This window comes from Archocentrus centrarchus, chromosome 13, assembly GCF_007364275.1.
Source record: "Archocentrus centrarchus isolate MPI-CPG fArcCen1 chromosome 13, fArcCen1, whole genome shotgun sequence".
In the NCBI taxonomy this organism is placed as follows: domain Eukaryota; kingdom Metazoa; phylum Chordata; class Actinopteri; order Cichliformes; family Cichlidae; genus Archocentrus; species Archocentrus centrarchus.
This window is the reverse complement of record NC_044358.1, coordinates 5,322,278-5,347,126: the sequence shown is the minus strand read 5'-3', so window position 1 is coordinate 5,347,126 and position 24,849 is coordinate 5,322,278. Positions and strand designations below refer to the sequence as shown.

General features: G+C 40.9%; 1 protein-coding gene across 1 annotated transcript in view; it reads right to left on the bottom strand.

The window, feature by feature from the left end:
- The window catches only part of sez6b (seizure related 6 homolog b), a 298,710-nt gene that overhangs the window by 93,404 nt on the left and 180,457 nt on the right, over positions 1–24,849 (bottom strand). Inside the window, exon 4 of the mRNA XM_030745381.1 lies at positions 21,303–21,492. Coding sequence (XP_030601241.1) covers positions 21,303–21,492 — 190 coding nt within the window. The remainder of the gene's footprint in view (positions 1–21,302; positions 21,493–24,849) is intronic.

Genomic DNA, 24,849 nt, shown 5'->3' with positions numbered 1-24,849 from the left:
CAAAAAGAAGAGGCTGTTTCTGATCATTGTAGAATGTGGCTGTCATAGGGTGAGAGGCAGGCTGCACCCTGGACAGGCTGCCAATCTATTGCAGAGCTAGCACATAGACACAGACAACTGTCCATGCTCACATTCACACCTGTGGTGAAATTAGAATCACTAATTAACCTAACCCCATGCATGTCTTTGCAGTGTGGGAGGAAGCCAGAGTATCCGGAGAGAGCATCCAAACTCCACACAGAAAGGCCCCAGACTGGATTTGAATACACAACTGGCATAATTTCTGTCTCTGATATAAAAAAAAATTCATATTAATAAAGACAAAGAAACACCATGTATTCAAGGAGGAGCCACCAATATATCAGAGCTGGCTTCATAAGTGTTCTAACAGTATTCCAGCACTGTCCCAATTTCACTGGGATCCACTGGGAGGGAAGTCTGAGCCTTGACTGAGAGAACAGCGGAGAAAAGCAAACAGAAAGATGGAGCAGACCTAAAGTAACTGCTCTGAGAAAAATCTACAAGAGCTGCTTCCCTCTTTTCCCCACCCTCAAGAGGCCATCAACTATGATAAACAGCCAACAGGAAATAGTAGATGAAGACACAGAAACACCCACATAGAGATCATACATAAAGCAGTAGGTCACAGATGATGTAGGGTGAGCTAAATGGAAAAGATCGAGGGGAGAAACAAATTGCTTGCAGACTTTGGTCTGATCTATGTTGCAGTTAAAATGCTCATGCTTTTGTCTTTATACCCCCACTTCCTGAGAGTCAATGAGCCATTGAGAGGGCTTCAAACATATATGACTGCTGATGGCCAGCTGCTCTACTCTCAGTGAAATGCACATATAGGCTCTGTAATGACAGGGACCATGATGAAACTCATGAGATGAACCACTTACAGTCTAACACCTTTACTGTAGTCACTGCCACCATGGACCTTTTCTAATTATTTTCTGTCATCATTAAGTAAGTTTGTACCTTCGACTCATGACCACGAGAACAATGTTAATGTGTCAGTCTAATACCAGAAGCTGAGTGTCAAATAATGACTGACTTTGAATTAAATTCCAGCCCAGTGAAATAAAGAGAAGTGATCAAAGTCACAGATTTCTTTTCAGAGTCTTCTTACAGGAAGCCTTTTCTTTTACTAAATAATTCCAGTTGTTTCTTTTCTGAAAATATTTCACATAAATGGCCCAATCATAGTGTGAAATGTATTAGTTTTATAATAAAGACATGACGACTTTTTTGGCCTTCGAACATATAGTGGCCATCATGTAAAAAATATAGTGAAGCAATTCTGTTAAATACTCTGACTAAAATAGCGACTAAAAAGAAAAAAAAACAAACACCTACTGTTTCATGACATCAAAAGTAATAAAGCTAGTAAAATTGTACCACATGCTGTCCCCAAATTACTGAAAAACATCTCCCTCCACTATTGTTTGTGTGTATGCTGGAGACAAGGTGCATACATATTAACAAAAAAGGCTTTTTTAGATTTTGACAGAGAAGCTGAGCAGAAATCAATTTCAATTCAATTTTATGTATATATGTAGGACCAAATCACAACAGTCAGTCAACTCAAGGCTCCTTATATTGTAAGGTAAAGACCCTACAATCATTACAGAGAAACCCAACAATCAAAATGATGCCCTATGAGCAGCACTTGGCAATGGTGAGAAGGAAAAACGTCCTTTTAACAGGAAGAAACCTCCAGCAGAACCAGGCTCAGGGAGGGGCAGTCATCTGCTGTGACCGACTGGGGCTGAGCGGAGAGAGACAGGACAAAAGACACAGAATGGTGTATAAGCAGAGTGAAAAGGGGTGAATGAAAAAGAAATCCCCCCCCCCCCCCCCCCCCCGGTTCAGGGACACCTGATCCAGCCCTAACTGTAAGCTTTATCATAAAGGAAAGTTTTAAGTCTAATCTTAAAAATAGAGAGGGTGTCTGTCTCCCAAATCCAAACTAGGAGCTGCTTCCACAGAAGTGCCTGAAAGAATTATGGAGTTCCAGCCCTAACTATAAGCTATATCAAAAAAGGAAAGTTTAAGGTAGGGATCCTCAAATCCAGGCCTCAAGGGCTGGTGTCCTGCAGGTTTTAGATGTGTCCCTGATCCAACACACGTGAATCAAATGGCTGAATTACCTCCTCAGTATGCAGTCAAGTTCTCCAGAGTCCTGCTAATGACTTCTATATTTGATTCAGCTGTGTTGAAGCAGAGACACATCTAAAACCTACAGGACAGGGGCTCTCAAGGCCTGGATTTGAGGATCCCTGGTTTAAGGCCTAATCTTAAAAATAGAGAGGGTGTCTGTCTCCTGAATCCAAACTGGGAGCTGGTTCCACAGAAGAGGGGCCTGAAAGCTGAAGGCTCTGCCTCCCATTCTACTCTTAAGTATCCTAGGAACCACAAGTAAGCCAGCAGTCTGAGAGTGAAGTGCTCTATTGGGGTGATACGGTACTATGAGGCCTTTGAGATAAGATGGGGCCTGATTATTCAAGACCTTGTATGTGAGGAGAAGGATTTTGAATTTAATTCTGGATTTAACAGGGAGCCAATGAAGAGAAGCCAATATGGGAGAAATATGCTCTCTATCTATCTATCTATCTATCTATCTATCTATCTATCTATCTATCTATCTATCTATCTATCTATCTATCTATCTATCTATCTATCTATCTATCTATCTATCTATCTATCTATCTATCTATCTATCTAATCTATCTATCTATCTATCTATCTAATTAGTGTGTGTCATCTGGATTCATGGATAGATAAAGCTGAGTTTATCTGCATAGCAATGAAAATGTATGCAGTGCTTTCTAATTATACTGCCTAAGGGAAGCATGTATTATGTAAATAGAATTGGTTCTAGCACAGAACCCTGTGGAACTCCATGATTAACCTTAGTGTCTGAAGAAGGCTCCGCTTTTACATGAACAAATTTGAGTCTATTAGATAAATATGATTCAAACCACTGCAGTGCATCCATCCATCCATCCATTCTCTTCTGCTTATCCGGGGCCGGGTCGCAGGGACAGGAGCCTAAGCAGAGAAGCCCAGGCTTCCCTCTCCCCAGCCACCTCCTCCAGCTCATCCGGGGGGACCCCAAGGCGTTCCCAGGCCAGCCGAGAGATATAATCTCACCTAGAAATTCTGTCCATAAAAATTATGAACAGAATCGGTGACAAAGGGCAGCCCTGACGGAGTCCAACACCCACAGGAAACGAATCCGACTTATTACCGGCTATACGGACCAAGCTCTCACTGTGGTTGTACAGAGACTGAATGACCCGCAACAACAGGCCAGACACCCCATACTCCCGCAGGACCTCCCAAAGGATACCCCGAGGGACACGGTAGAGTGCCTTCTCCAAGTCCACAAAGCACATGTAGACTGGTTGGGCAAACTCCCACGCACACTCGAATATCCTTGAGAGGATAAAGAGCTGGTCCAGCGTTCCGCGACCAGGACGAAAACCCCATTGTTCCTCCTGAATCCGAGGTTCGACTAACAGACGGACCCTCCTTTCCAGCACCCTGGCATAGACCTTACCAGGGAGGCTGAGGAGTGTGATCCCCCAAACGTTGGAGCACACCCTCTGGTCTCCCTTCTTAAAGATGGGGACCACCACCCCGGTCTGTCAATTCAATGGCACTGCCCCAGATCTCCGCGTGATGTTGCAGAGGCGTGTCAACCAAGACAGCCCTACAACAGTGGGATTCAGGAGGTCCTCGAAGTATTCCTTCCACTGTCTGACTATAGCCTCAGTTGAAGTCAGCAGCACCCCACCCGCATTATAAACCGTGTGAGTGGCGCACTGCTTTCCCCTCCTGAGTCGCCTAACAGTTTGCCAGAATCGCTTCGATGCCGACCGAAAGTCTTTTTCCATAGCCTCACCGAACTCCTCCCACACCCGAGTTTTCGCTTCGGCCACTGCCCGAGCTGCATTCCGCTTGGCCTGCTGATACCTGTCAGCTGCCGATACCTGTCAGCTTCCTCCGGAGTCCCACAGGCTAACCAAGCCCGATAGGACTCTTTCTTCAGCTTGATGGCTCCCTTCACCTCCGGTGACCACCATCTGGTTCGGGGGTTACCACCACGACAAGCACCAACCACCTTGCAGCCACAGCTCTGAGCAGCAGCCTCAACAATGGAGGTGCAGAACATGGTCCATTCAGACTCAATGTCCTCAACCTCCCTCGGAATGTTCTCGAAGTTCTGCTGGAGGTGGGAGCTGAAGATCTCCTGGACTGAGGCCTCTGCCAGACGTTCCCAGCGCACCCTCACAATACGTTTAGGTGTGCCAGGTCTGTCCAGCATCTTCCCCCGCCACCTGATCCAACTCACCACCAGGTGGTGATCAGTTGACAGCTCAGCTCCTCTCTTCACCCGAGTGTCCAGAACATACGGCCGCAGATCTGATGATACGATTACAAAATTGATCATCGACCTGCGACCTAGGGTGTCCTGGTGCCATGTGCACTTATGGACATCCTTATGTTCGAACATGGTGTTCATTATGGACAAACTGTGGTTTGCACAGAAGTCCAACAACAAAACACCATTTGGGTTCAGATCGGGCAGGCCGTTCCTCCCAATCATGCCCCTCCAGGTCTTACTGTCATTGTCCACATGAGCGTTGAAGTTTCTCAGCAAGACTACTGCAGTGCAGTGCCTTTTATACCTATAGCATGCTCTAATCTCTGCAATAAAATGTTATGGTCAACAGTATCAAAGGTCCAACAGGACAAGAACAGAGATGAGTCCACTGTCAGAGGCTGTAAGAAGATCATTTGTAACCTTCACTAATGCTGTTTCTGTATTGTGATGAATTCTGAAACCTGACTGAAACTCTTCAAATAAACCGTTCCTCTGCAGATGATCAGTCAGCTGTTTTACAACTACTCTTTCAAGAATCTTTGAGAGAAAAGGAAGGTTGGAGATTGGCCTATAATTAGCTAAGACAGCTGGGTCAGGTGATGGCTTTCTAAGGAATGGTTTACTTACTGCCAGCTTAAAAGCCTGTTGCACATAGCCAGTTAATAAAGACAAATTAATCATATTTAAGATTGAATTATTAATTAATGGCAGATGTGGGAAGTAACAAAGTACAAATACTTCGTTACTGTACTTAATTAGAATTTTCAGGTCTACACTTTTACACAAATATCTGTACTTTCTACTCCTTACATTTTCAAAACAGGCTTGTTACTTTAGGTTTAACATGTCTGAGGGAAGATTTTATTTCCAGTCACTGCGCCTTCAAACATCAAACTGATCTGAAACCAAACGGAGGAAAACATAATAACGCATAAGGAACAATCATATTGGCGTATCCATCCAACACACAAACTGTCTTTAGTTTGTCACACAATGTGTCTGCTAGCTAAAGGTACCGCTGCTGTATTTCCAGGGAAAGAAGTTCACTCAGAGATGGAGAAAGATAATAATAATAATGATAATAATACCTTTAATTTATAACGCACTTTACATTTTAAAAAAACCTCAAAGTGCTACAAAACAAAAAACATAACAAACAGTAAAAGTATAAAACACACTAAATAACAAACCATGGTGTAAATTAAAATACACCAGGGTGTAGATAAAATAGCTAAAAATTATGGACGAAGATTAAAAGCTCTTATAAAAAGAAAAGTCTTCAAGTCTTTCTTAAGATGTAAGAAAGACGACAGGAGAGGAAGAAGAGAGGTTAGATTTAAAGGTAAGGACTGCTCAGTGACATTTGATAAACTGGAAATTTAAAGCTTACATAATGTAAAGTTATAATTTTTCATATTATGAAACGTCCTGCAAAACAAACTGAGGTATAGTAACTGTGTTATTCAAAGGTTGTATGAAAATACTGTAGTTTATTGCAGGATAAACAGGTCATTTTGCTGTACTGTGATGATTTTACAGTAAGCTCTGTGTTGGACTGCTGCACAGCAGCTGTGATGTCCAAGGTCAGAGTTACAGGTTACATCAGTGTAGCAGAGATGAGTTTCAATATATGCTGAGGATGCTGAGATTCATTCACTGAATTCCACCTTTATACCAACTGCAAACTGTCAGTATAAAGACGGTATAAGCAGTATACTGTCAGTGTAGGGGATGGAAATCAGCTAAGATAGCTTGTGAAACACTGGGTTACATCTTGTTGAATTCACTTGTGTAAATCCACAAACAGCAGTAAACCTCAGAACAGCGGCAGCTCATCACAGCCAAAGAGCTACTTTTACTTTCTTATTTTGAGTACATTTCAGAGCCTGTCCTTTTTCACTTTTACTTGAGTAAAGAAGTTGAATCAGTACTTCATCTTTTACCAGAGTATTTTTTAATAAAAGTATCTGTACTTCTACTTAAGTACAGGTACAGAATGTCTGTACTTCTGCCACCTCTAATTAATGGTAGGACGCCTTTGAACAGTCTTGTGGGAATGGGGTCTAACGCTGATGGCTTGGAGGAAGTAACTACTGAAGTTAACTGATGTTAACTCAGAAAGATCAATTGAGAGAAAGAGTTTAAATAGTAATCAGTAGTTTAATATAGAATATTTTTGTCTAGGGGTTAAAAATTTATTTGTGAAGAAAAAGTCATTACTACAGGAAAAGATAAAAGAGCAACACACTCTTTTTCCACTCTAAATGAAGACCTTCTGTTCTTCAGTTTTGGGGAAGAAGTCCCAACGCTGTTCTCCAACCAATCCGAAATGACAAGAAGACCACCGTTCATCAAGAGCGCCACTGAGTGGGTGCCAACACTTGGCTGTTTTGGATTGGTAACAAGGGGGAGGGGTGGGGTCAAAGTGCTGTTACAGTAAAGTCAGTGAACAAGTGTGTAAAGTTCAATGGGTCTAGATTGAACAGTATGCATCTATAGTGTGAAGATCCCAGGTAAAATCAGTCTTGAGTTACTGGTTTGACAAGATTTTCAGAAAACTTGACCTCTGACCTTTAGCTTGAGATCAAGGCCCCCGAGATTTGAAGTCATCCAAGATTTTTAGTAGATGCATATATGGTATGTATTTGAACATCCTTCTTAAGCTATGGCCAACGTTAAAGCTTTTGTGGAGCTTGAGCTCTGACCTTTACCTTGAGGTCAAGGTCACCAAAATTTGAACTTGTCTGAGATTTTTAGTAGATGCATGTATGGTGGGAATTTGAACATTCTGGGTCACATTGTTCTTGAATTATGGCCAACGTTGAAGTTTTTGTGGAATAGACACAGATAGCAAGGCTATGACAATACCTCGACTTTCTCTTTGAAACAGCTGAGGTAAAAAGGCACCACTGGTTTGGAGAAAATGACATCCGTGAGAATGCCACAACTGGAATGCTGGAGGCAAGGTGGAACACCAGACAAGTTGCCAGAGCAATGAGCCTTGATCTCAAGCTCACTGAAAATCTGTGGAGCAGTTTGAGTGACAGTGCGACAGCGTAATCCTTTCTGTAGACTCAACAGTTACTTTGGGCAGCATTGACTGAATAGTGGGCTGCCATCCCACAGGATGCCATCCGGAGGTTGTGCCTGTCCACGAGGAGAAATATTACTGCCATAATCAATGAAAATGGGGGGCACACTAGTTACTATTATATATTTTTGTAACCTGCAGTTATGTCAATTCAACAATGTATGGAGCTTACTTTTCTTCGCAGTTTTTGACCTTTTTTGTTTGTTTGTCACTGATTAAGTTAGGATATTCATTAAAAAATAATGAGAAGCAATAAAAGAGTGGTGATTTGCATACAACATAAATGATACCAGTGAGCGCAGATTACAGTTTGAATTAAACACACAGAGAATACAAGAACTGCAAAGAAATCGAGGAATTTTTTTCCAAGCTTTAGCCCAGCTTTGTAATTTCTCATCAAGTTGCAAAAAAAACACAAAGTCATTCTCTCAAAGAGTGTTTGATGGAGTCTGCCACATCAATATGCCCTGAGCAAAAAAAAAAAAGCATTTGTGAATGTATCCCATGCCAGGCAAACTAACAAGGTGGATTGAGGACATTGCAGGAAATCAGGGGATCCAGTTGAAAAACAAAGGAGTCAGTTTTGACTTTTTTCTCCTTGGCTTGGACAAGAGCTGGGATGTCTACAACACAGACCAGTTACTCATCTTTATACATGGGATAACCAAAGAGTTTGAGATTATGGAGGAGCTGGCAGCAGTGTGCTCAGTGAAAGTGCCTATGGCAGGGAGTGACTTGTTCATGGAGATAACTGCATGCTTGGATAGGCTGGGGCAGTAATGGGACAAACTGGCAGGTGTTATAATGGATGGCTGTTCAAATCTGACAGGACTTTTGAAGCAGTCCTGTAGCAGCTAAAACCACTGAAATTAACCCAGAATTGAAAATGGTATTTTAGTATTGTATTATACACAAGGAAGTATTGTGTAAGTCAGTGCTAAAAATTAATCATGTTGAAGTTGTAGACAGGTAGATAGATTTTTCCCTCTTAGCCTTGTCCACCCTAATTGGAAAAGTAAAAATAAAGTTCTAGTTATTAATATCTATCACCCTCTTGACCTGTACTCAGTTTTTATTAGACTCAACCAACATCTCTCAAAATGTAAATAATCCTGCTCATTGCTTTAATTACACTCTGGATCTTGTCTTGACATATGGCATAGAAACTGAATATTTAACAGAATTTCAGGAAAACCCTGTTTTGTCTGACCATTTTTTTATATTTAATTTTACTATAATGAATTACACAGCACTGGACAGTAAATGTCTTTCTGCAAGTGCTGTAACTAAGTTTAAGCAAGTGGAATCCCTCCATTGTTATGTGGCTGTAGCTCAGGAGGTAGAGCAGATCACCTACTGATCGGTAGGTCGGCCCACATTTTAAAAAAAAAAAAAAAAGCCACACACACCTGTGCCTTTTTAACTGGCTGATCCCACTCCTGACACCACTTATGAGGGACCAGGTTGGCACAAACAAATGGGCACAGGTGTATTTTTAAACTGTGGGCTTTATTATACCCCAAAAAGGCAAAAAATGTCACAAAAAACCAAACAATTCTTAAAACTCAATGGGCCCATAAAAGAGGTCAACTAAACAAAATTTACAGAACCCATTTAACAGAACTCAACTAACTGACCTCCCAAATGAGAGGCAGCTCAACCTATATACTAATTGGATAAACTATTTTAAACACCACAGGGGGAACCAAAGTGTAACTATTTTTGAGAAAAACAAAAAAGAACCCATCCCCCCCCCCATGAGATAACAGATGGTTGAGTCCACTTGATTGGTGTCAGCACTTAAGCCAGCTCCACCCTCGGCATCCTCTTTTGCTCAAAAGGGAAGAACTGGAGGCAGGCAACTCAAAGAAAACAGAAAAGAATCACTGGAACTCATCACCGAAATCAAAGTATGTATAAACATTAAGGTATAAACCCTACTATATTACGTTTATACAGATAAATATTTAAATTGTGCGGTTGCAAACCATCACAGGTCTCTACCTTACAATATACAGTAAAGAGCCTTGAAGTGACTATTGTTGTGATTTGGCTCTATGCATTTAAAAATGAATTGAAATTTAATTGAACTGAACATTTCATTAATAACTATATTACAATGAGAGCACTTTAAATCAGCGGGTGAATGCTGCAGATTAGAAGCGCCTAAAACTATAACTTTGCAGGGGCTTTGTATTCAGATATGTAATACTGTATTCTTTTTCACAATTTTGGAAAATGCTATGAAATAGAATTTCATTAATTTTATTAATTAGATATAAAAAAAATGTAGGCTTTTACAAAGGCAGGAATGAGGTGAGAGTATGTTCAAATAGTCTATTAGGACAAAATGCCAAGATAGCTTAGTGTCTTCTGATTTAATTTTAATAATTGTTTTTCAGAAATGTGTCAACCTTGAGCCCCCTAAATTTAATAAAAAATAGTCTCAGTCTTAGTCTCATAATCTCTCAGTAAAATCTGAGTTAACATTTCTCTCTTACATGCTAGTATACTTTTATTTTATATATACACAGTATAGATGTAAAGTATTTCAAAGTTCTAATTAATACATAGGGAATTTAGAAGGTGCAGACACTGCCCTAGTTTCTAGACCCAGTCTGTTAAATAAGGTTGTACACCTTCAGTTTACTGTCCTGCTTCCTGACAGCTCAGCAGATGTTCTGTATTTATAGCACCATGAAATTTCCTTTTGCTAACAGAGACAAATGGTCTATTAGCAGCCTTGCATTTTACATGAACTGATGAAAAATAGATACATCTTCCTCTGTGCATGGACATCAATAAAAAAACTGACAGAGGGGATTCATTTATGGCTCACTCATCAGAGCTCATTGAGAATAATTGGGCGTGACAGGCTTGTACAGGACAAGACACTGTGGGTGGGAAATATCCTTCAGTAATGAGATTCAATTTTACACAATGTCATAACTCCTGTCATGTTGGATGGAACTGAAATGTGAAGTCTAAATGGAGGTGGTACAGACAACTCTGGAGAGCCAAAAAGCTGTGCAGTGCTTATACAACAAGATTCAACTGGATCATGTGGATGTGATATGGAAATCTTTTATCATATGATGAGTAGATATATTCTCTAAGGAGTAACATTGTCCGAGTCAGAGTTTGAAAGGAAAACAATGACTACACAATGAAAGAAAACAGACAAATTTGCACCTAACCTAAAACAACCAAAACTAAAAGTATTAAGCATTTTCATTAGGACAACAGTTTCATCACCATCATCATCATCATCATCATCATCATCATCATTTTCTTGTTTAATTGCACTTTTTATGACATTAATAACATTTTATGTAAAATTTATTAATTAAAGTAATTCCAACCATCCATCCATTTTCTTCCGCTTATCCTTTTCAGGCTGGCATAGGGCGAGAGCCATGGCACACCCTTGACCGGTCCCCAGCCTATCAGAGGTGCATGTCTTTGGATTGTCTGAAAAAACTGGAGTACCTGGAGAAAACCAGTAATAGATAGAAGAAAGTGGCTGAAAAAAAAAAGAAAATCCTACCAATGGCTGGACAAAGCTGGGCTGAAAGACAGAATGGAGGCACTAATGATGGCAGCACAGGAACAAGCTTGATAAAGGCTGGGATCTACCACACCAGTCAAGGCCCCAGGTGCAGGCTGTGCAGAGATGCTCCTGAGAATATACATAGTATACAGGAACATCTGTGCCGAGTATGATCTAGAAGTCCCGAGGTCAAAATGGGATATGCCCCTATGTCTGGTTGATTAGCTATCACCAGTTTGTCTAAGTGGAAGGAAGTGAGTGTCAGAACCACTATCCTGGATGAAACAACAAAGATCCACGAGTACATCAGGAAGATGGCTACAAATGATTATGTGCTTAGTGATATGCCCCCAAAGGTGGATGAGAATGACCAAGTTAAGATCTTGTGGCACTTCCAGATACAAATGGACAAACTTGTGATAGCTAACCAACCAGACATTTTAGTGGCGGACAAGCAGAGGGAGAAGTGATAGATGTAGCAATACCAAGTGGTATCATCGGGGAAGAGGGAGAGATATAGATTAGATAGGTTCCCCAGCTCCAAAGTGCAGGCCTTCAGGAGTTGTGGGGATACTCCACCTGGACCCGCTGCTGGGACAAATCCTCCTCAGCTCTCTGCACACCCGAACTGCCTTGAGCATGGGTGGGGTGGGGGCATGCTCGTGAGTGAGTGGGTGGGGGGCACAAACTAAAGGGTGGGTGGGGCTGCAATATTCTGAGATGAGAATGACTTGGGATGGTCAAACCTGTTAAAAAAGTTGTTCAACTGATTTGCTTTCCCTACATCTCCCTCGAGGGAGGCACCCCACTTTGCGCTGCAGCCAGTAATGATCTTCATCCCAACCCACAGCTCTTTCATGCGGTTATTCTGCAACTTCTGCTCCAGCTTCCTCATTCTACAGCTCTCTGGGTTCCTTCTGCATTCACTTAAGCTCCTGCAGATCACCATGTTTAAAAGCTCTTTTCTTTTGACTGAGGAGGCCCTTAATGTCACTCATGAGCCAGGGCTTGTTGTTAGCATAGCAGCATACAGCCCTTACTGGAACAATGACATCCATATACAAGTTAATCTAGTCAGTACTGCAGTCAGCAGCCTCCTCAGTGTTCTCACTCTGCAGCGAATGCAGTACATCCCAAGCTTGTAGGTTGTAGGTAGCCTCCTTACTCTTGGTTTATAGTGATGCTGAAGCAGAACAAGGTTGTCATCTGCTTTTCCCAGAGCTGGCAGCCAGGTAGCGTTGTATGCATCCTCTATGTTTGCATACACTAGGTCAGTATTCCCATTTCCACTGGTGTCCACGTACTGAGAGAAGGCAGGTAGTAGTTTATCCAGAGTCACATGATTAAATTCTCCAGGGATTAACACAAGCACCTCAGGATGCAGGAACAGCAGATTGGATGATGTCACTCACAATCTCTGCATCAGAGCATGGAGGAATGTCAACAATGACAACAATGGCATATGTGAATTCTCTGGGCAGGTAATAGGAATGCAGACTTACAGCCAAAACTTCAATGTGTCTGCAGCAGGTGAGGATTTTGACGTTCTCATGCCGAGGATTACACCACTTTGTGTTCACATACAAAGAGAGACCTGCTACATTCCACTTCCCGCAGGTCTGTGTCTCTGTATGCTCTGACCTTGCTGAAGCTGGGTAGCTCCAGGTTAGCATCCGGGATGCCACATGGAGCCACATTTCACAAAAGCACGACAGACTGCATTCACTGTAGACCTCGACATTCTTCACCAGTGCAGCTAGACTGTTGATCTTATTCAGTACTGAGTTCAAATTTCCCATGATCACAGAAGATACCAAAGGCTTGTATTACCACTTCTTCACTACCTGCTCAGCCTTATACCAAAATACCAAGGGCTGAGAGAAGAGCTAGAGAAGATGTGGTAGGTGAAGGCAACAGTGGTCCCTGTGGTAACTGGAACAGTCAGGGCAGCGACTCCAAAACTGGAGGACTGGCTCAGCCAGATTTCAGGAACGACATCTGAGATCTTTGTCCAGAAGAGTGCAGTTCTAGGAACATTACTGAGTTTAAATCCCGGCCAGGCCGTGCATCCAGTGAGGGTCCCCAGGCTAAACACCCCCCCAAGCCTACCTTGGAATATGAGTGAGAGATACATGACTGAAGCCATACCAAACAGCTAACAGTTTCTGCTGTTAGTGAGAATGCTCTGATTAAAAAAAACAAAATAAAAACAAAAAACTATACTATACACCCACAGCAAACAGCAGACAGACACAATTAATGAGCAGCATGTTTAGGGAAAATAATACAAATACTATTCAAAGTTGTTTTTGATTTTTTTTTAAGCAGCCAAATAAGAGAAAAATGAAATAATGTAGCTTCCTGCGTACATACATGTCTGTTGTCATGCATGCCCATTTTCCCTTACTTAGATGGTTAAGTATTGAATGTTTGATGCGTGTGTGACCACCCATTTCTAAATGGCTCTGCAACAAGCAAAAATTGTCATAATGAGCTTTTCCAACATGTAAGTTTCACCTTCCTCCACATTTGTTCTGCTTGAATCAACATGGCATAAGTCAGCAGCCATTATGTGGAAAAATACATTGGCTGACACAAATGTTAGGTCAAGCTAGCTCGAGAGACTCAACTAAATCTCCAATTATGGTGGAAAAAAAAAACTGTAAGTAAATCTTCATAATAAGCAAAAGAAACTGTGCTATATGCTCATTTAAAATGATTTTGTCAGCATTTGTCAGAGGTTTATAATCATCCAAGAAACAGTATTAGATGGTCAATATCCCAACACCACACCTGTGATCCAAGAGTCAAATTGAAGATTGCTGCTTGTTTTCAGTTAAGCGATTAGATGAAGCATCTTAAATTAACTTTATATCATCTGTATCAATTATATCATATTCTAAGTAGGTGATATTGAGCCCAATAATTAAAATTCAAAACCATCAGTCACCGGTGCTTTGTGATAACATTTCTTATTACATTATGATCACTTCAGCTGAAAAATGTAAAGGGCAGACTTTTATTTTCATTAGGGTGCAGGGTCCTAAAAAGTGATTGGCACCTTCATGTGATGTGAATAAAGATGCAGATATTCTGACAAAACCAAAGCTGTGCTTTAGTGCATATACTATAACTGTACAAATGTATAAACTTTAGGTGTATATTCACCTAAAGAAAGATATACCATACCATACCATCTTTATTTATAAAGCACTTTAAAACAACCACAGCTGACACAAAGTGCTGTACATTAAAACACAAATAAATAACAATTTAATAACTCTTTCAGGTTAAAAAAAAAAAGACAGTTTAAAACTAGATCCCGCTGGAGTTAAAAGCCAAGGAAAAAAGATGGGTTTTAAGACGAACTTTAAAAGTGGACAGTGAAGGGGCCGCTCTAACCTGCAAAGGCAAGTCATTCCATAACTTAGGACCAACAACAGAGAAAGCCCTGTCCCCTCTGAGCTTCCTTCTTGATCTTGGTACCTCCAAGAGCAGCTGGTCTGCTGACCTGAGAGACCGGCAAGGTATGTAGGGGTGAAGAAGCTCAGAGAGGTAAGGCGGGGCAAGATTGTGCAAAGATTTAAAAACAAACATAAGAATCTTAAAATGAATCCTAAAATGTACAGGCAACCAGTGAAGTGAGGCCAGGACAGAGGTCATGTGCTCTCTCTTTTGAGTTCCCATCAAAAGTCGTGCAGCAGCATTTTGAACCAGCTGCAGACGTGAGAGTAGCGAAAGAATTTATATAAGATATTTATATGATCACATAAAAGTGATTTTGGCATGGGAACAGGGTATACAGTAAGATTCATCATACAGCCTGCCTTCCTTTAGGCTGTATAATATTTAGAATATCTCTGGATGTGATTAGAACTTCCCACAAGATGTTGTATTTATAGTAAAACATATTAGAATCTGCTGTGAGCATTTGCATGTTCAACAATGAATGCGTTTATAGATCTATGGTAACTGTCAGTCATTCTCCTCCAGTGCTGCCTGGCCTGCCCTATCCTTTCTCTGCCTGGGAACAATAAGTGGGACCAGCAACTCAATGTGATGAATCCTATCTGAGCCAACACATGCACTCCCTCACCGCTTTAGCTACTGCAGTCCAAAACCACTGAATTTCCTGATCAACAGCCTCTTTTTCAGTATGACAGACAAACAGCCAGTGCTGGGAGGGAGTCATTTGAATGGAAAAGCACAAAATTGAGTATATCTTTAGTGAAAAGTTTCAGCTCAGTGGTGGAATAAATATTTAGGGGATGAGCTAACACTGTCATTTATTACTGGTATTAAAGCTTCCCTTTAAGCCTTAAAAACAATAATATCTACCCTTACAATTGCATCCTCCAGAAGTTTCAAAACACCTGCTAAGAACTAGGTTGTACTAAGGTATATCTCTGTCAATTCAACAGGACTGGAGAAAGCTATATGGGCCAGTAGGCTGAGGCATTCTTGCTGACCCAGCCGAGCAAAGATGCATGGCCAAGCAAAGAACAGAACACCTCAGAGGAAAAGAGAGAATTTAATAAACCAATATATGAAAGCATGAGAGAGAGAGGAGGGGGAGGACTATCAATATTTGAGGGTGAGAGGATTGAGTTGTTTAGTCTTAATGCACACTTTCAAAATCCATTGCCCCCCTGAAACCCTAGATATGCATACAGAGACAACAACACACACAAAGACCACCAGCACACTTTGTATTTGCCAGTTTTCAGGCAATACATCACTGTATTTCCCTATGGTGCACTTTCATTAAAAATGTAGCATTATGGTATAACTACATTTTGTTTTTAATTATTAGAGGCATGTTTTCTTTCCAATTGTCTGTTTTTAGTATTGGAAACATTTTCTTTTTCATGTTTCTGCTGTCTGTTGTTGCCACAACACACCATTCATTCCACAGTTTAATTCTTCTAAACAACCAGGAAGCATGTTTGGTTATGGCCTTTTTTTAAAATTATTTACAGTTAGTTGTGTTTTCTTTTCTAGAATGTTTTGTTTGTTGTTGTGGCCGTGCCCAACCTGACATTATTCTACCCCAAAAGATAAAAAATAAATAAATAAATCTCTTTAGACTGCAAATTTCACTATAGCTGTGGTCCTTCCTTGGGAGCAGGGAGCAGTGTTGGGCTCTGAGTTCACCTAGGCCAGGGCATAACACTGCACACCATTACAGTGGATTTGAAATCAATCTAGATGTGAATGACGTAGAGACTTTCAGGTTCACTTTGAGTGGTTTAACAAAAGGCTCAAAAGTAACTGGGTAATAATTTTCCCACATTATTCCATGATAAATTAAACAGATGAAAGCTCTGAAGTTGATTTCAAGTGCTAAATTTGCATTTGGTAGCTGTTCACTGGACATCTCAATATCATGTCCTAAGAGATGTTGATGCAAGTGAAGAAGGTCATCATTAGACTAAAAAAAACCCAACCCAAAATGAACCATTAGAACGACAGCAAAAACTTTACAAGTGGGGAAATCAACAATCTTGTACATTCATTAAAAAAAAAGGAATGCACTGGCCAGCTCAGCAAAACCAAAGGGCCTGGAAGAAGACAATTAAAGTGGATGACAGTGGAAGTTTCCAAGTCAAAAAGACTCTCACACAGGTAGACATATCATTACCAATGTTAATAATAAGAAATGTCTTCATAAATATAAACACAGGGTTTACAATGAGGCGCAAACCACTGGTTAGCAGTAGAACTCCCAAGGCAGTCATTCTGACCATTTTTCAGTTTTGCAGTGTAATTGTGGATCCTTCCAGCTTTGTATGGAGGAATGTTTAGAAGGGCTTCGGGATAACATCTGCATTCCCTATCTTGACAACATACTAATTTTCGGTAAAACGTTTGAAGATCATGTAAATGATGTATGAAAAGTGCTGCAATGCCTAAGGCAGTATGGCATCAAACGCAAGCCAAGTAAGTGTGATCTATTCAAACCCGAGATCGGCTATCTGGGCAGGATAGTCTCTGCAGAGGGCAGCAGGATAGATTTCACTGACTTTGAATCTGTTAGGAAACTAAAAGACACCAGACCTCAAACTGTGGGCCAACTCAGGAAAATCCTTGGTATCCTTACTTACTACAAACAGGACATCAAAGACTTTTCACGAAAAACTAGCTGTCCTCATGAGCTCCTAAAAGCAGACACAAAGAAAGCTCCTGACAGTAATATGAAAGCAAAGGCAAAAACAGGGAAACTGAGCTATGTTGTGTCCTTGAAAAAAACAGTTATGTGGACAGACCATCACCAGCAGGTACTTCAACAACTGATTGACTCTTTGCTCTATCCACCAGAATTAGGCTTCCCTGATTTCACTTAGCCATTCACTGTACACACCAACACATCACACCAAGGCCTAGAAGCAGTACTGTATCAAAAGCAAGCCGGCAACCTTAGAGTTTTTGCTTATGGCTCTCACACATTGACACCTGCTTAAAAGAACTATCACCTTCATGAAGGGAAGCTAGAATTTTTAGGCTTTAAAACGGGCCATCACTGATAAGTTTTGCCCCAACTTTCACTGTGTATAGTGATAACAGCCTGCTCACCTACATCCTATCAACTGCAAAACTGAATGCAACCACCTCCAGGTGGGTTGCAGGGTTGGCTGATTTCACATAAAATACAGACCTGGGAGGGAGAACAGTGATGCTGGTGTTTTGTCAAGAATGCCACTTGATCCAGAGTCACTAATGAGACAGAGTTCTGAGGAACCTACCTACCACCTTTACTGCTGCTATCCAAGCTGTTGAGGTACAAGAAAGGTCCCCTGTGACTTCTCCATCTTGATCGATGCAAGGGAGGATACGAATGCATCCTTGTTATTGTTGATCAAAGTCGGGAAAAACTGCTGCAAACCTGATCTTCAATAACTTTGCTTTAAAGTTTGGTTTCCCCTCTTGCATCCATCATGACTAATTAAGTGTTGTGGCTGGGTCTAGGACGTCACGCTATCACCCAATGGGGAATAGCCAAGTGGACTGCAAGAAGGGAACATTGTTGCAAATGCTTAAGACACTGACTGAGACACAGAAATCAAACTGGAAGGAATCCCTGAACAAGAAGATATATGCCTACGACTATATGCATTGTGAAGTGACTGGTTATTCACCATTCTACCTATGGGAGATCACCCAGACTGCCAGTTGATACGCTTTTTGGGCTGTTAGGTTAGGTTCCATTGACTATGTGAAGATATGGAAGCAAGGTATGGAGGACACCTAAATGCAATTAAAATGCTCAAAAAGATGCTGAGAGGAATAAAAGGTACTATGACACAAGTGTAAGAAGTTCAGTGCTACAATCCAGTGAATCTGTCCTGGTTAAGAATCTGACACTCAGGGAAGGTTCAGGCAAACTCCAGAGCTACTGGGAAGACAAGTTCATAAAGTAATGAGACCAATGCGGTCCGACTTACCAATTTATGAAGTGAAATCAGAAAGAGGAAAATGACACTCTAAGGTTCTGCACAGAAATTTGTCAATGCCCTGTGACTGCTTACCTTTCGAGACACAGACCTCTGAGAAGGAATAAAAGAAGCAGAAACAGAGGCACCAGCCTGAAACTCAAATTTAGGGATCTGATGAACACAGTGGGGATGAGCGTGAGCTTCATTATGAAGCTCTCCATGTTCACACAGTGCCAGCAGAGAGAAACCAGACTCTGGATGAATGAGATATGGCAGGAGAGAAAGTTAAAATGCTAGCTTTTGTCTCACAACCAGCACAGCTTTCTCAAGAAGAACACCTGAAGGAGTTCAGTGAGCCTACTGAAAATCAGCCTGCAGAGGAAAAAGACTTACTTGCTGAAAGCCTGCCTGATGGAAACTCACTGCATACATCTCCATCCTCAAGTGCAGCTGCTGAATCTGAAAAGCCACTTCACCAGAGACACCCACCAAAATGCATGACCTATGATCAGTTGGGTATCCCTTCCTGTTACAGTATCCAGCCAGCATCTCGGCTGTTACACATCTGTCACACACCAGGACTGGCCCCATGGCTGCCACCCCTGAAGCCATACTACTTCCAGCCTTCCTTCATTTATGGACTCATAAAAGTCTTAGTCTACAGACTGTTGCCTTGGTCAACTTACAGACTGTTCAGACTGTGGTCATGGACAACTTACAGACTCTGGCCATGGACAATTCATGGGGAATTCAAGCAGACTGCCATGGTTATTTGATGGACTGTCTACATAGACTGTTGCCATGGACAGTGGTGCACAAGCTTGGAGAAGAAGCACTTCAGTGTCAAGTTTGCAAGTGACTGTAGGTAAAAAAAAAAAAAAAGGAATATTTGTGAGAAGATTTTGTAATTGTTTAACGTCGGGACAACATTTATTTTGTAGGGGAGTGTGTGACAAGTTAAAGCAACAGAAACCCCACAGTTTGTAAACTTCTGTAATTGATTCAAAGAGATCAGTCATAGATCAGTCAGTTGAGTCATAGATTATTGGGTTAAGAATTGTTTACAAACAGCAAAAAAAAGAAAAAAAAAGAAAAAAGAAAGAAAACCCTCATCGTGTTAAAACAAGGAGGTTGAACTTAAAAAGGCTATAATTGATTTGATAATTTCATTCTTTAAGCGTTATCAGTGATCTAAAAAATTGAATCCGGTCACCTAAGATCAATTGCTCTTGTCTCGGCCCACTTACCTAGAGGGAATCGCGGTCTTCTCCTCATTCAAGTAAAAGTTCTCAGTGAGGAAACATCTCAGCTCGTCACTTTTATGTTTATTTCTCCCCTTTATGTATGCTTATGATGTTTGATGCTAGTAAGATGAGTTATAAAAACAAGTATATTAATACTTTTCTAAGTATTCATAAAATGTGCGCATAGGTTGGATGGATTACTGACATAAATCTCATGTAACTATAGGACCCTGACTTTTCTTAAATGTCTGTATATTGTATTATAACATTGTAATTTTTTTTTTTTAATTAAAAGACAAAAAAAGAGTTCTGTGTATTTCTATCTAGCACTTCCATAGGGGGTCATTCTGACTGCCATACATTATTTGCATAAATTTATAATGAATAAATATAACATTGAAGAATACATGGATCTGTAATGTTACCAGTCATGGCCGTGGTCATAGTGGTCATATTGACCAAAATTTTGGTGAAATTGGATACTTTTTGATCCATGATGGCTACCACCTGCTGCCCAATGTTGCTAGGCAAAGTGCCGTTCCTGCTATTCTCATGAGCTTGAAAAAAGGCAACTGGACTTCTTTAAATTTTTATATAGATATTTCATCTCTTATATGACGCTTCTACAGTTCTTCATGTGCATCATCACATGAGCCAAAGACTGAAAGAAAAATGCATGGGTCATTACCACCAGGGGTTTTGGGTGAAACTACCCTGAGACCTATTGAGATAACCTGAAGTAGGGTTTGAGCGGGGATCTCAGGAATCTCAGGACTGCATTGTAGGTGGCTGACAGCTGGTGTCATAAGCCACCACCTCTGTTTTGTGATGATCATTCACAGTGGACACAGATGGCTTCTTTTATTCCTCTTTCAAACCACCCGTCTTACGGTCCAAAATGTGAACACTGGTTTGTAAGGGTAAAATATTATTATATAATTAATCAATTTTTTAGTAATAGTTATTATGCTGAAAAAATACATTAATATGTTAATGTTAAGTAGATTAGTTGAAATATACCAGTTCTATTTGAAATGTATTTACTGTTTGGTATGTAAAATTCACATCCTTACAGAGTGTAATGGGTCACTAATGGGTCAATCATGATGAACTTATGCTGTCCATCCAATGAAATGAAAAAAGAAACTATTAAATAAAGGTAGTGTATTATTGTAGGGCCTTTACAATATAAAGTGCCAGTATAAAGTACCTTGAGGCAAGTGTTTGTTGTAATTTGGCACTATATAAATAAAACTGAACTGAATTGAATTGAATTGAATTGAAATTCTAATGCAAAGTTTCCAAAGACACATTCCAGAGCTAGTCTAACGCTCATTTATAATGGCAACTGAACATATGGTTAAGACTGTGTTTGAGGCCTCTGGAATTATGACTATACTGTACACTTGACACAAAGTTAGAAACATTTTCATGCTGCATGCTGTGTCTGAACCTCTGTTCATTCTTTGCCTCTGTTTATCAACAAGTCAACAAACATCAAATTGTTCTTCACATTTCCATTTTTTTTGTTTTTCAACTTTTAATTATTTAGCATGCAGGGGGAACATATTCTTTGATTCATACTTACCTTGGTACCTGAGCAGGACTGAACCAGCCTGAGGCTTTACGCTGTGGAAGTGGATAGAGATCTGATTGCTGTGACTTCGTACTACCAACCCCCTCATTAGTATAGACTCATTGGCCAGCATTGTGTTCTCGCTGTGGACCACATCTTCAAAGACCACCTTGTCTCCTTCAGATAGATTCACATTCATCACCTGACAGAAAACAGAGGAGGGATTAGACTGTTGCATATAAAGACTCTAAACAGCCACATACTGTGATGCTGATTGTCCTAAAGAATGCTGAAAATAGAGAATACTGCACCCTAATAACATGGCAACTAAGCTGTCATAGTCCTAGGGCTTTGTGCATTTAGGTTTTCTACTGAATTGCGGAGTTTGGGTTTCCGTCTAGGTTTCTTTACATTTTAGTGTTTGACATTTGGATTCTCACGTTATGAGATGTGGCTTGTTGTGTGGGTTTATATACTGTTCAGTTATTGTGATATCATTATCTGTTGGTTTAGTCTTAAGTTTATGATTCTAGCTGACCCCTGTTCCTTTTCCATCATGTTCTAGTGTGAGTTCTGGATAGTTTTGTAGTGTTTATCTTTAGGTGTTTTATGTTTGCTTTCATTTTGATTCTGTATTCACGGTTTGGTTTTTGTTCATAGTTTGTAGTTTTTATTTTGTATATAAACTAGAATTTTGTGCCTTTAGATCTTACTGTGTTTGAAACCTAGTTACATTTGCCATTTTGTTCCAGTTGCTGTTATTCCTCTCTTCAGTTATCTCTGTCTTCTCTGTGTTTTCCGTTAAGTCTACGCCTGTGTACGATGTTCCTCGTTAGTTACTTCCTGTTTTATTCTGATAGTGTCTTATCTCGTGTCTGATAGTGTCTCATTGTCCCTGATTTCTTCCTGCTGCATGTCCCACCTGTTTTCCTCTATCCTCATTAGTATTTCAGGGTGGCTGTAGCTCAGGAAGTAGAGCAGGTTACCTACTAACTGGAAGGTTGGTGGTTTGATTCTTGGCTGTTCCAGTCTGCATGCCAAAGTATCCTTGGGCAAAATACTGAATCCCAAGTTGCTCTCTGATGTGTTCATTACAAATTTATTTATAAAGCACATTTGGAACAACAAGGTTGACCAAAGTGCTGTACATGAAGCAAAGGATAACACAATAAATAAATACTCCATACACATGAGGAGGGACAGCTCATTCCGCAGTTTAGGGGCTATGGCTGAAAAAGCTTGATCCCCCCTGTTCTTAAATCTAGTTTTTGGAACACTGAGGAGCAGCCGGTCAGCAGGGCATAAGGTGTTAAAAGAGAGCAACTTGGGATTCAGTATTTTGCCCAAGGATATGATGGAGCCAACCCATTCAGGGACTTAAAAACATGCAATAAAATCTTAAAATCAATCCTAAAATGCACATGAAGCCAGTGAAGGGAGGCCAGAGCAGGTGAGATATATTCTGTCTTGCAGGTTCTGGTAAGAAGGCGAGCAGCTACATTTTGGACCAATTGAAAGCGTGAAAGGGAGGTCTAATTTACACCAACGTAACAGGCATTACAATAGTCAAGTCGAGTTGAAATTAAAGCGTGTATAACTCTCTCAAAATTATTAAAAGCTAAGAAAAGCTTGACCATAGAAAGAAGCCTCAGTTGGTTAAAAACTGATTTCACAACAGACTTTATCTGTTTCTCCAGTTTTAAGTCACAGTCCATTTTCACGTTGTTTACAAGCTTAACATAAGGATCCAGTGGGCCCACGTCTAATTTTGTAGCACCTCTGGAACTGCTGGGTCTATGTATCATGGCCTCAGTCTTGCTCTGTTAAAATGTAAAAAATCTCTCTGACAAGTATGGCCTAAACCACTCAAAGCTGTCTTTTACCCCCAGACAGTGTTCGAGATGAGAAATAAAAACACTGTGGTTGACAGTGTCAGACACCGCTGTAAGATCTAAAAGCATTAAAATAGAATCCCGAGAGTCAGTAATTAACAAAACATCACTTGTCGTCCCATCTTAAGAGAGCCAATTCCATGCTGTGAAATGCCTCAAAACGCCTCAAGAATTCCATGTATGTCAAAAAAAGCTGAAGTTGAAACTGAAGAAGAACCACCTTCTCTAAAATCTTTGAAATAAAAGAGAGTTTAGAGATTGGGTGAAAAATGGAGAGGACTGAGGTGTCAACTGACAGTTTGCTTAAAAAATGAAGGAACAACACCAGAGACAAGGCTACTGTTTATGATAAACTGAATATTGAATCTGATAGTGTCCCAAACTTCCCTGGATAAGCGAGTTGGGACAATATCAGTGGGACACGCTGAGGGCTTCAGGTTGGCAAGGATTTTCTTAAGAAAAGGGAGGGACATAGGTTCAAATCTACTAAAGACAGCAGAGCATGTAACTGAAACAGAAGGGTAAAAAGTAGAACAGCCGTTGTGGGTTTAAACATACAACAAGACATGATGAATGTTCAGATCTTCAACAATTAAAACCTGGCCATATTTTGGCATTATCCCAGCCAAAAAGTCTGAAAAAGTCAGAAAAGTCATTTATGAAGTCCTTGCTGTATTTAGGAAGTCAATAAATAATTGCACACAGTACAGGGTTAGGACATACAAGATGGCGCCGGTGAGGTCAGCAGCCGTCGTACCTGCTCCTACGCTTTGTCTGTATATATTAGTTTTAGCTTTAATTTTCGACTTTATAATTTTTTTTTTTTTTTAATCATTTTTGGCCACAGCGGCTTTTATGGGCAGTGGACAGAGACAGGAAATGGGGGAAAGATACAGGGCAAGACACGCAGACAAACTGGCGACGGGGCACCCAGGTCACGTACAAGGCCCTGAGGAAAAAGAGCTGGCGTAAGAGAGAGGCTGCGGTGTAGAGCGCACCAAACGCCACTGCCGAGCATCCTGTTGGCTAATGTCCAGTCACTGGATAAGAAGCTGGACGAACTCAGGGCCAGGATACAGTTTCAGAGGGACATAAGGGACTGCAACATCATCTGTCTCACGGAGACATGGCTGACCCCCTCTTACTAGACCACGCCGTACAGCCAGCAGAGTTCTTCAGTGTTCATCACATGGACAGAACGAGTGAGTCTGGAAAATCAAGAGGATGATTAATAACAACTGGTGTGACAGTAGGAATGTTGTTCCTCTGAAACAATCATGTTCGCCTAACCTGGAGCTCCTAACCCTGAAATGCCACCCCCACTACCTGCCCAGCGAGTTCACTTCGGTCATCTTCAGCGCCGTCTATATTCCACCTCAGGCGGACACAAACACTGCACTATCTGAGCTACATGAGGCTATTTCCACCTATCAGGCTAACCAGTGTGATGCGGCTCTCATCGTACCCGGGGACTTTAACAGTGCAAACTTGAAAAAGGTGATACCGGAGTTTACTCAACACATAGACTGCCCCACCAGAGGAGAGAGGACCCTAGACCACTGCTACTCTCCATTCAAAGAGGGCTACAAAGCAAAACCTCTTCCGCCCTTTGGGAAGTCAGATAACACCTCTGTCCTTCTCATGCCGAAATACAAACAAAGGCTCTG